Source organism: Octodon degus, unplaced genomic scaffold (genome assembly GCF_000260255.1).
Source record: "Octodon degus isolate 3935 unplaced genomic scaffold, OctDeg1.0 scaffold00001, whole genome shotgun sequence".
NCBI classification, from domain to species: Eukaryota; Metazoa; Chordata; class Mammalia; order Rodentia; family Octodontidae; genus Octodon; species Octodon degus.
This window is the reverse complement of record NW_004524577.1, coordinates 9,553,463-9,566,274: the sequence shown is the minus strand read 5'-3', so window position 1 is coordinate 9,566,274 and position 12,812 is coordinate 9,553,463. Positions and strand designations below refer to the sequence as shown.

Sequence of the window (12,812 nt, the reverse complement as noted above, 5' to 3'; positions counted from 1 at the left end):
ACCGCGGCAGACCAGTTTGTGGAGGGCGATTGAGGCTGGACAGGGGATGGGGGTTTGTACTCAGTTCAATTTCAAAATTGTTAAAATCTGTTTGAGCTTTAGACTATTAACATTTGTTGTGATAATTGCTAGGTTGAAGTTCACCTTATAAAAAAAGGGGGGCATGGATTTATATTGCAAAAGGTGTCCGCAGTGTATTAGTGACATTTTTTCATTGCCAGCTGACATAAATTCATTTAGAGTATTTTAAGCCAAAAAAATCTCTTTCCAAAAAAAGGGGTTTAAGTATTGTTGGCATTCTTATTTCTTTAAATGCCCCTTGCTATTCTCAGGGAGGCTTTCTCCCCTTTTCTTTTTTGTTTACTTCTTCTTATTCGAGTCTTCACACCCATTTAAGTTCTGCTTCCCATCTTGTATGGTCTGCAAGCTCGTCCAGAATCAGACCCCTGGGGGAGGACCACAGAGCAGAAGTGGACGTTCCAGTGCCACAATCTTCCCTGCTGCCTGCGGAATTGCTGCTGAAAGGGATTAGGATTTGAGCTCCAGGTTGAGACAGAAAATTGACAGCTTGTTTTCCAGGACACTAGGCTTACACGGATGTGTGACACGTTGATTCAGAACACTGGACCTGGATTCTACTCTGTTCTGGGTTTTTTTTCTCTCCTCCCTCCCTCGTCACCAGCCCCTACCTACCCTCCTCCCCCTGCTTGGAAAGGCAGTTAAGTCATCCCAGGAAGGACTGATGGATCCTTCAGTTATATGAAGTCTTCACTTTCTGCAATGTCGTGGCTCCATTCATATTATTCTTATTTTTCCAATTGGGATATATAATGTTCACAGCTCTTGTATTTGGAAGCTAGAAGAAGGGCCAATAGTGTCTTGGTTTCACTGTTTTGTGTTTTTGTTTTTTAAACTAAAGCTATATGAAGTTTGTGGATTAAACAATAAATTTCTAAATTAAAAAAAAAAAAAAGAAATAAAACTACCCACCTCCAGTTGTCTGCTTGCACTTGTGACATTGCCCTTGTTGCTGCCGACTCTACATAGAAGTTTTTCTTAATTGGAGGTAAATCTGGAGCAGAGATGACAACCCAAACTTTGGTTAACAAGCAGGATTCACATTCCACTAACATTATAGTAGCTACAGAACTGAGCCAGCCACGACAACATGCAGACAAGTCTATGTTCTCTGTGATGCAGACTCAGGCCAGCCTAAGGGGTCGCCTTTTAATTTGTTTTTCATTCACATTTGTCACCCAGGAAATCGATCTTCAATATTGAAGTTTCAAATAAAGTAAAGCCCACTTTATAAGACATGAAAGAACTACCTTGAGCTGGGGACATAGCTCAGCAGTCTAAGCACCTGCCTGCCAAGCCCAAGGTTCTGAGTTCAATCTGTGGTACCACATGCTGTGCAGGCCTGGGCCTGGGTGTGGTGGTGCACACCTGTAATCCCAGTGCTGGAGAGGCTGAGACAGGAGGATCACTACAAGTCTGAATTATGTAGCAAAACCCCATATAAAATAAATAAATTTTTAAAAAGATGGGTTAGGGCTGGGGAGATAGCTCAGTAGCATAAGTGTCTGCCTGGCAAGTACAAGGTCCTGAGTTTGATCCCTGGTACCAAAAAAAAGTGTTATATACACAAAATGGAATATTACTGAGCCATGAAGAAGAAAACTCTATTTGCAAGAAAATGGATGGATGTGGAGTGCACCACATTGAATGAAATAAGCCAGACACAGAGATGAGTATCGTACGTTCTCCCTGCTATGAGAAATGTAAAAAAGATGACAAGAAAGAGACGACTGTTAGACAACAAAAACGGAGTGAGGGGGAAGGGAAAGAGGGTAGGTAATAGGAAGAACGGATTGGAGCAAAATGTGTTACACTCCTTGAAACCCACGCAAAAATGTGCAAGGGGGAGGGCGGGGCGGAGGGACTTGGGCGCAAACGATCAATGTGTAGCACGTGCACGTAGGAATCTGCCAAAAGGAAACCTAGACAACTGTGTGCAAAATATGAAAAACTGCTTGCTTCTCAGGATTTAATGCTTTTCTCTTTGTGGGCGCAGTTCATACACAGGGCACGTCAAGGTCAATTTGTGCTCAGTCACAGCAAAAATGTTAACATCATTTTTGTGTATGTTTGGCGCAAGATCACACTATATAGCTCAGACTCACAGCGATCCTCCCTTTTTCAGCCTCCCCAGTGCTGGGGTTACAGGAGTGCGCCACGCACTGCCACGCATTTGGTGGTTTTGGTGGCCAGCTTAGTGCGCCAGGAGGCAGGCTGGTGAGTACATGGTACCAGGGATTGAACCTTGGTCCCTGTGAAAAATGTTAACTTATGATTAGGATTTTTATTCTCTTCACATTTTCACCTCAGAGCCTGATTTTCTATTTTGTTGGTAATTTGTAGTGAGTTATCTCAAATAAGACAAGTAGAAAAGTAAGTTGAATATTTAGTTTGCCATTTAGAAAATAAACCACAGGATAATGATCTATAAGAATCATAATATATAGACTAATGGCATTTTATTTTTCATTTTTATTTTTTATTTTTTGGCAGAACCAGGGATTGAACTCAGGCCCTTGCACTTGCCAGGGAGGTGTTTGTTCCACCCAGCCATCTCCCCGGCCCCTCATTTTGATTTCATTACTAAAAATAAGGCAGACATAAGAGATTAAGAACTGAAGGTAGGACCACGGAGATAGTTCAGCAGTCTAAGCACCTGCCTAGGCAAGTGCAAGGACCCAGGTTCGATGCCCAGTACTGTATGCCATGCCGGCCCCAACCCAGACACAATGAGCCAGCCACCAAGACCTGATGTGGTGGCGCACACCTGTAATCCCAGCACTGGGGAGGCTGAAACAGAAAGATCACAACAAGTCTGAGCTGCACAGTGAGACCCTGTACCAAATAAGAAGAAAAAAAAAAAAAAAAGGTAAAAGAAGAACCCACACTGTGTACAGACATCGGAGGGCAGTACTGACCTGCCCACTTTCTCTTTTCCCATTTTGAAGCATCTTCTCGAATTTTATCCCAATTGATCAGTGGCTGGTCTTCTGTGACACTGTGATTTGAGCTTCCATCTCTTTCAACAGGTCGGAATGCAACAATATCTGTTTAAAAAATTGTACCATGTTAGTTTTTCAATGAATCCTACCAGTGTAAAATTCTCAAAGCTATCTTTTCTATCTTGTTTATTAACAATCAGACAATAATTTTTTCAGACAATAATTCTTGAAATATAAAATCTGAAGTTGTCAATGCCTACTGCACAACACGCTGGGTTAAATCCTCAGTGAAATAAAATGAAACAAAACAAAACAAAGGGAGTGTTTAAACTACATTATCTTGACATTCTGGTCATGGTTTTTGTTATTTCTTGACTTAATTTTTTAAAATTTATTGGAGGAAAGGAAACACCATGAAGAATCCAGTATATGATAAAATACTATCATATCACTTATTCTTGGTTGGTTTTTTTTTTTTTTCTTTTTTTTTTTTTTGAGACTAGTCTTGAACTCATTTTATAGCCCAGGCTGGCCTCCAACTCACAATGATTCTCCTGCCCCAGCCTCCCAAGTGCTGGGATTGCCGGCAGGCGTCACCTTGCCTGGCATATTAGTCTTGAGGTAGACGGTACCCTAGGTTAACAGATGAAAAGAATGGAACCCGAATGACTGAGATTTCTCCTGAGAAACCCTAAGAAGCAACACTGTCATCTGAGCTAAAGTGTTCTTTTTAGTTCCATGTTGCATCTAGAATTTTTCTCTGAATACACGTGAGATTTTAAAAATAGTTTTTAAAGTCAGTCCTAGATTTAGTGAAAAAACAAGAAGTTCAGGACCAATCTTACCATGAATACTGAAGCGATGTACGAAGGTTATTTCACTTTTGCTTACATATGGCTACAACCTAAGCTTCACTTAACTATTACAGTAAGCAGTCACAGATACTAACTAGGTTAGTCTGAGGAAAGCAAGTAATCTGGGCTTTCACAAAATCAATGATCAGATTACGGAAATCTAGAGCTTTGCATCAAGCAAGGATTCAGGGTCAGGGAGATGGCTCACAGAATAAGTAAGCACAAGGCCTGAGTTCAATCCCTGGTTCTACCAAAAAAAAAAAAAAAAAAAGATCCAGGTACAATGGCTTGTAACAATGAAAGAAATTTTTAGGTTTCTGCAAGATGTAGTGAGCAAAATTACTTACCAACTCTGTATTCTGGAGCGTAATTCTCTTGTTCTTTAAGAAAACTATCTATCATTGCTTTTGCTTTTGCCTGCATTGCTTTGTTGCCAAAAATTTTGACTTCTGCCTCAGAATTTCCTTTTAGTATCTACATATAAAGGGAAAAACAGGTGAGAATGAAGCCTTTTCACCAGGGCCGAACCATCACACAACTTCAAACAGCGTAAAGACAAATGCAGTGCTGCTATCAACGTCTACTATCTAGTTGGAGGGTGATGCTACTTCCATCCACTGTGGGATGTACCTCATGGCCGCTGGAGGGAGGAACAGGACAATTCGTGAGCTTAACAACTGACATCTACAGATTACACTGAGAAAATCCTGTTCGAGGAAAACCTAAGTATTAGTTTATTAATATTAATCCAGGGATCTCCAACCCCAGGGCCACAGACTGGAACCCGCTCATGGCTGGTCAGGAGCGGAGCTGCAGGGCAGGCCATGAGCAGCAGGTCAATGCAGCATCATCTGGATTTATGCCTGGTCTCACTGCTAGCATTACCAGCTGCACTCTGCCCCTTGCCAGATCAGCAGGAGCAGGAAATTCTCACAGGAGGGTGAACTCAGAAGTTGCATGCTCAGTATTAGAATGTAACTTCTAGGGCTGGCCAAATAGCCAGTGGATTAAAACCCCTGCAAATAGCACAGGGGCTAGGGGTTAGATTCCTGGGCCTGCCGTGCCAGCCCCACCCCCAGAGTGCACTGAGACGGCAATTGAGACCGGGTGTGGTGGTGCACACCTGTAATCCCAGCTCTTGGGAGGCTGTAAACAGGAGAATCACTACGAGTCTGATCTAGTAGTGAGACCCTAAACACCCTGTAGATCTTTCCCTAAAATTAAAAAAAAAAAAAAATCTAACTTTTGATGACTTTAGGTGGAGCTATGGTAGTGATGCTAGCACTGGGAAGCAGCAGCAAACACAGGTTAACATTAGCAAAGAAGTCTGACTGCACAGGATACAATTACAGGTAGACTTTTATGAAAATCCTGTCACAGGGTGGAAAGTGACAAGGTGCATTGGTGGCACATTTCATAGTACAAGTGAGTCCACGTACCTCGATGTGCAGCTGCTTCTGGTAGCAGGCTAGTTAGAATCCAACACTTTAGTCTGCCTGTGGCCCACCCATTATTTTATTCTCCAATTCCACCCATCCATCATTCCTGCATTTCACACTGGTCTCAGCTTGGGTAAGCTCACAAGGTAACCCTAGCACCCCCATACATGACTTTTGGAATGGCAGTGTCTATCTTGTACCACTGAAAGTTGCAAATGACTAACTTTTCATTTGATCAGGGGCTCACAGCTAAGAGTTTGCCTTAAATATCAGAGGGGACTTAGGACTTGTACTTTGCAAGAATGCTGAAATATTAGGAGTTGGCCAACTAAATGGACTAAATGCCTTTTGTATGAAGGAATGTACATGCATTTTTTTAGGGGGCAGGGTGGGATGTTATGGTTTATGTTTAAATGTTCCCCCAAAGCTTCACACAGTCACTGGGGGCACACTTTTCAGAAGAGGCTGAACTTAGAATTTGTAACTGATTCGTGGTCCAATGCTGGTATAAGGGTGTGAATGCTATCCTGCGTACAATCTAATGAAGAGAAAGAGCCCCATCTCTACTGTACTGCTGCTTTTGCCATCTTCTGTTGCCATGAACGGCTGCCTGTCTGCCACGCGGCACCCTGCCTTGGGGTCAGCTGATTATGGACTGAAACTTCTACAAATTGAACTAAATAAACCTTTCCTTAAAAAAAGCTAACCCTAGCCAAAATTATTAAAAACAAACATCACTGGAGAGCTTTCTTTGAAAAGGGAAAAAGAGCCACTGATGAGACAGAAGATTGCCAACAAAAAGAAAGCTGTGTTGGAAATATCCAGAGTCCTGCTTATATCACGGGCTACTGCAACAGGAGACTGCAATTCTCCAGGCCTCTTTGTATGACAGATGGTGACCAGCTACCTAAGGAAGCCATGACACCTGTCACACGGAGACCAAGCATCCCGCATTAAAAGCCAAGCCTCTGGAGTTTTTCAAAACAAAACAGTGAACATGAAGAACAGAAGCAATTATTGAAGTGATCACTTCATCCACTAGGTCTGCCCTGAGAGCATCATTCTTAGTGGCTAACTGCATTGTGAAAGCTAAGAAATCCTCTATGACTGAAGAGCTGGTCTTGTCTTCTGTTAAGGGCATCTGTTATGAACTTTAGAAAATGATGCAGGGGCTGGTGAGATGGCTCAGTGGTCTAAAGCACCTACTTAGAACAAGCTTAGCAAAAAGCACAGGCACTGCGGTTCAATCCCCCAGCACCACATGCCAGCCAGAATGCCCCCTGGTGGGCTGAGATGGCCACACACACACACACACACACACACAAATAAATAAATAAATTTAAAAAAAAAAAAAGAAAATGATGCAGTTCAGAAGGTAACACACATTTCTTTTTGACTGGAACAAAATTAGATTGATGACTAATCGTGGTGTACATAGTGATTGTGATAAGCCACCATGGTGTAAAATCCAGGCTGTTCAGTTGGCTGACGTGAATGGGCAACAAGGTATTGCTCTGTGCCATTTATTTTTCAAGAGGCTGTGCAGGAGGATACCTCACACACACTTGTGTTGCCAGCCAACACCGCAGCTGCGTACCAAGAAAACTGAGCTGGTCATTTGAGGTTGGTAGATGCACAGGAGGAGCAGTTGCTGTGAGGCTTTCTGTTTCTTTTGATTTTGGTCTAAGAGGTCATTCCCAAGTGGGAGTTTATCCACTGTATCAGGAACCCAGAAAAGAAATGCTGAGGGGCCAGCCAAATAGCTCAGTGGACTAAAGTGCCTGCTTAGACAGGCATAGGGACCGAGATTTGATCCCCAGTGTGTCCCAGTGACTGAAACTGGGTGTGGTAGCGTGTGCCTGTGATTCCAGTGCTTGGGAGGCTGAAAACAGGAGGATCACTACGAGTCTGATCTGTGTAGTGAGACCCTGTAGTCCCTGTACATTTAAAAAAAGAAACAAAGAAAGAAATGCTAGCTAACTGCAAAATGCTACCTGAACTCGGCTTTGCAGATTTTAAAATCATTAACCACACTGACCAAGGGCTATTAACAGGACAAATGATGAGAAACATATATCCTTTTCCATACATAAAAGTGAGACGGCTTTCTAAAAGCAGATCACTGGCCAGGGCTTTCAAGTTACAAGAGCCCCTCCAGTGACTTCTCTTTACAAAAACAGGCTCCACAGGCAGGACACTACAGTGACACAGAACAGGCTGCAAAACTTGCTTATCTGTACAACCTATTCACTGTGCTCCACAAACTCAGGAGGTCACTTCAGAGGAGAAGGACAACTGTGTTCAAGCCACCAGATTAAAGTTACATGGAGCACAAGCATCATCTGGGTGCACTCAAAGCCAAAATGGGATTGTGGGAATGATGGGTGAACACTGGGATTGCTGAGGTTCGGACACCAGCCGAGATTTTCAGAGAGACTGACCGAGGACCTTCTTCCTCCCAGCGGGTCCATGAGACCCTGTCTCAGCTTCAGAAGAGCCTGAACACTACTTCTCAAACAAAGAAGACCCCAAACTGGAAAGGAATGGATCTACAACCCACCTGAGCCAGTGAATCAACTTTGTTCTAGAAGAGACTGCAAACGACGGTGGCCTAAAACATAAATCTGAGACAACTCCACATCTCTGTACACCGTGGACTAAAGTGAAGGTAGAATATTCCTGAGCTTTCCACAAGAGCACTGAAAAGCCTGCTTTCATTTCCAACATTCTATCTTTGAAAAGCACTGGTTTCTACAGTGATAGCAACCAAAACGAGATCACGGATTCGACTACACATAAGCAACACTTTATTTTTTCATTTATGTCTTTGGCATAGGGGCTCACTACACGGCTTGGACTTGTAGTGCTTCTCCTGTTTCCAGCCTCCCCAGCACTGGGATTACAGGCGTGCACCACCAGGCCTAGACTCGTTCGCCAGCTCGGAGAGGCCCTGGGGGCGGGGTTGGCACAGCATGTGAGTGTGGGGATCAAACCCTGGTCCCCTGCGCTTGCCAAAGCAGGAGCGTGGTCTGCTGAGCTTTCTCCCCAGCCCCAAGCAACACCACATCCTGAGTACTGCTGTCTCCTATCCCCCCAGATGGGACGGTTGAAGGAGAACGAGCTCAGGGCTCCCACTGATTCTGCACTACACCAAGCTAGGAATTATTTCACTATGTATTACAATGCAACAATCACAAAGTGCATAATAAATTTAATGTGCTCGAATCATCCCAAAACCATCCTCTGACACTAGTCCACGGAAAACTGTCTTCCATTTGTCCCTGGTGCCAAGAAGGCTGGGCATAATCTGCATTAATCTGACAGGTGATATTACTTGGTTTTTTTTTTTTAAACACATACTTTTAAAAATTTTATTTATTTATGTGTGTGTGTGTGTGTGTGTGTGTGTGTGTGTGTGGCCAGCTCAGCCCACCAGGGGGCGGGGGTGGCTGGCTGGCATGTGGTGCTGGGGGATTGAACCACTGTCCCTGTGTTTTGCCAAGCTTGGCTTGTTCTAAGTAGGTGCTTCAGACCACTGAGCCATCTCACCAGCCCCATGGTGATATTACTTTGGATCTTGAGCTCTCTCACCAATAAAATGGTGCTATTTAATTTACAGAATCATGGACGTGGAGTGGATTAATGAACATGACATGCAGATGAAATTGTTTTAGCCGGGCATAGTGGCACATGCCTATAGTCACAGCACTTAGCTGAGGCAGGAGGATCACCATAAGTTCAAGGCCACCTCGGGCTACTCAGTGAGTGTAAGGACTGTCTGAATTATACAGCTAAACCCTATCTTAAAAACAGAAAAAATATAATTGTTTGAACTGTACATATGCACATGTTTAATTGGCCGGGACCCCTCTACTCAGGCATCTGCGTTGTCACGGCATTAAGTTCTCAACACAGCTAACATCGAACACTGAGAAAAGGATCTACAAGTAACACCTTTAAACATGCACAATTTCAGATAATCTCATTTTCAATATTTATTGGGGGGCTGGGGAGACAGCTCAGTGGTCGAAACACCTGCCTGGCAAGTACAAGGACTCCAGCTTGATCCCCAGTACCGCCTGCTGCGCGGAATCTGGGATCCCCGGTGTGCCATGCTGACCACTGAAACCAGGTGTGGTGGCACCCGCCTATAATCCCAGCATTAGGAAGGCTGAGACTGGACGATCACTAGAGTTTGAGCTACAAAGCAAAACCCTGTATGGAATAAATAAGTATTTATTTATTTACTCAACTATTTCTTTATTTGCAAAGTAGGCTGGTGATTCACCTGCAGGTTCTGCAGACACACACAAGTCTAAGTGCAGACATGAAGTAGCAGTTAGGAGATGCTGAGTGGAAAGGGATGGGACACCCACACTCACTAGGGAACAGGAGGCCTCAGGCCTCCCTGAGGGAGTGATGACGAACTTCACCTTGCCTGAAAGATCCGTAGGGGTGTCTTACAAGGAGACACCTAGGACAGGAAAATGTCAGGAGGGAAGTAGGTTAGAAAAGAACAGAGAAGGTAAAACAGGCCAGGTCTTGTAGACCATAGAAAAAAGACGCTACACAAAAAAATTTTTTTTGAGGGCCGGGGAGATGGCTCAGTAGAATAAGCACTTGCCTGGCAAGTGCAAAGGTCTGGGCTCAAATCCCTGGTTCCGCCAAAAAAAAAAATTTTTTTTTTTGAAACAGGGTCTTGCTACTCAGTTTAGGCTGGCCTTGTGCTCACTTTTGTAGCCCTCAAGCCAGTCTAGAACTCACAGCGATCCTCCTGTCTCAACCTCCTGAGTGCTAAGATTACAGGCGTGTGCTAGCATACTGGGTTCCAGGGCCAGCACAGTGGCAGGCCCAGGGATTGAACTTCGTACCTTGTTCTTTTCAGGCAGGTGCTTATGCCTCTGAACTATCTCCCCAGCCCTGCAAAGATTTTATGGAGAAAGCAAGATAAACTCCAATCCTGTGTTTCAGAAAAGCTGCTCTGACCACAGTGCAGGAGAGAATGCACCTGATGGGACTCCCTTTGAGCAGGACAGGATACAAAGAAGGCTGGTACACAAAGAGGTGCATATCACAGGAGATAATCAGATTTCTGGCCTGAGAACTCTGAAGGACGCTGTACCCTTTCAATAATTTTTTTTTTTTTGGTGGAACTGGGGATTGAACTCAGGCCCTTGTGCTTGCCAGGGAAGTGCTTATTCTACTGAGCTATCTCCCTGCCCTGTACCCTTTCACTAAGACTGGGAAGGTGGGGGCATGATGAGCATCCCATAGATATTTTTAATTGGAGGTTTTATCTAATGCATTTTAAGCTCTAAGGTTCACAACAAAACCATAGCTAAGCAGTATGAATTCAGCAGCATGGAAACCTTGGCAACTCACGGTAGTAGGTTAATAGCTGAACAAAAACTACAATTAGATGAACTATGCTTAAGGGGTTAAGAACATAGCTGACTTACCTGTATTTTGGTATTTGTTGTACGCTGGATTTCTCTTACATTTGATCCAGCACGACCTGTTTTTGTTTTTAAAAAGGAACGTATAAGCTGAAATCAATACATTGGATTTACCTGCTTCTCTCAAAGAACCTTGTCTATGGGGCCAGCGAGACAGCTCAGGGGTCTTAAGCACCTGCTTAGGCAAGTGTAGGCAAAGTGCGCAGGGACCGCGGTTGATCCCCAGCACCACATGCCACACCAGCTCCCTCCCTGGGGTGGGCTGAGCTGCCACAAGAAAAAAAAAAAAAAAGATGCTGTTTCAAAGAACCTTGTCTTTTGGTTTTTTGTTTGCAGTACCAGGGACTGAAACAAAGAACCTTGTCTAGCTCATCCCTAAATCATTCCAAGAAAGGCTCCAAAGTCTGAGGCAGGAGGACTGCAAGTTCAAAGCCAGCCTGGACAATTTAGTGAAACCCTTTTGTCTCTAAACAAAATTGAAAAGGGGATGGAAAATAATTGCACAGACATTTTCTCAATGATATCCAAATGGCCAACAGGTGTATGAAATGCTGAACTTCATTAATGAAGTAAGTTCCAATTGAAACCACAATAGGATACTGTTTCATACCTGTTAGGCTGGCCATTAGGATAAACAAATTGAACAAGTGTTGGCGAAGATGTGAGGAAAATGGAACCTTGTAAACTGTTGGGATTTAAAGCAGTGCAGTCACCACTGAAACCAGCATGGAGGAGGCCTCAAAAATCACTTTTTAATTACTATCGAATCCAGCAGACCCTCTGATGGGCATACCCCTGGGAGAACAGGATGGCAAAGTGACATTTCCCATGTCTGAGTTCCTAGAAGCAAGATTCACAACAGTCAAGGCAGTAGCAAATGCCTGTATCCAAGTTATGCATGAAGCTGAGAGGCAGGAGAATCTCAAGTTCAAAGCCAGCCTGTACAATTTATTTTAAAAACTTTCTTAAAAAAAGTTGGTAGCGGGTGTGGCTGGGGATGTAGCTCAGTGACAGAATGCTTCTGGATTTAATCCCAGTACCATAAAAGAAAAAAAAAAGTAGAAACAACCACGTTCATCAAGGGTTAAGTGGATAAACACGACGTGGCACATACACAAAGCAATGAAGTGATACCACTCAGCTTTAAAAAGAAAATCCCACCACATGCTACAAAACGGATGAAACATGAGGGTTTTATGAGGGCTAAATAATCCAATCATAAACAGTAATTACTTTAGGACTCTGAAGTATCTAATGTAATCCAGTGCAGATTACAGAGCAGCAGTTTCCAGGAAGGGGTGCACGGAGTTCTGGAGTGGGTACAGCTCCAGAACTGTAGACGTAGACGTAGACGTAGCCATACACGTCTGAGAGACCTGGGCCACAATCCTGTGATCATTCCTACCGTATACTGAAAAATTAGTAAGGGGGCGCTGGTATTTCAGAGCAACGGTAGAGTTTTTGGTTAGCACCTTGAGGCCCTGATTTCAGTCCATAGCACTACCCCCCCTGCCCCCCCCAAATTTTAAGGTAAACTTGATTTACCACAATAAAAAAATAATTTCATGTCTGTGATCCCAGACACTCTGGGAGGATGATCTTCAGTTCCAGAACAGCCTGGGTGATCACAATTAAATATGAAGGACTGTGGTATGAAGGCCCTGAATTCAATCCCCAGCACCACCACCATAAAAACAAAATAAACTGCATTGCAGGCTGAGGATGTAGCCTAGTGGCAGTGTAAGTCCCTAGCATTTACAAAGCCCTAGGGCTGCCGCTCAGCACAAAATAAACAAAGCAAAAAATTGAACTCAGATCCAATATCAAACACTGAGGTCCTGTGCTAACAGATGCTTAGTAAGCCCTGGAAATCAATTTTCACTGCAAACCCAGTGGCTTTTTTTTTTTTTTTTTTTTTTTTTTTTTTTTTTTTTTTTTTTTTTTTTTTGTAACAAAGCGTGGTTCTTCAGATCTTTCTGCGCCTAAACCCTTGTGAGGGGCTACGAATCTCAGTTAGCAGTTAGTGTTGCAATGCACTATTTA

General features: G+C 43.5%; 1 protein-coding gene across 1 annotated transcript in view; it reads right to left on the bottom strand.

Moving 5' to 3' along the window:
* Ddx43 (DEAD-box helicase 43) overlaps positions 1-12,812 on the bottom strand; it is a 36,930-nt gene that overhangs the window by 13,252 nt on the left and 10,866 nt on the right. Inside the window, exons 2-5 of the mRNA XM_004623177.1 lie at positions 10,773-10,828; positions 4,222-4,348; positions 2,997-3,125; positions 991-1,072 (exon numbers count right to left, since the gene is read on the bottom strand). Coding sequence (XP_004623234.1) covers positions 991-1,072; positions 2,997-3,125; positions 4,222-4,348; positions 10,773-10,828 — 394 coding nt within the window. The remainder of the gene's footprint in view (positions 1-990; positions 1,073-2,996; positions 3,126-4,221; positions 4,349-10,772; positions 10,829-12,812) is intronic.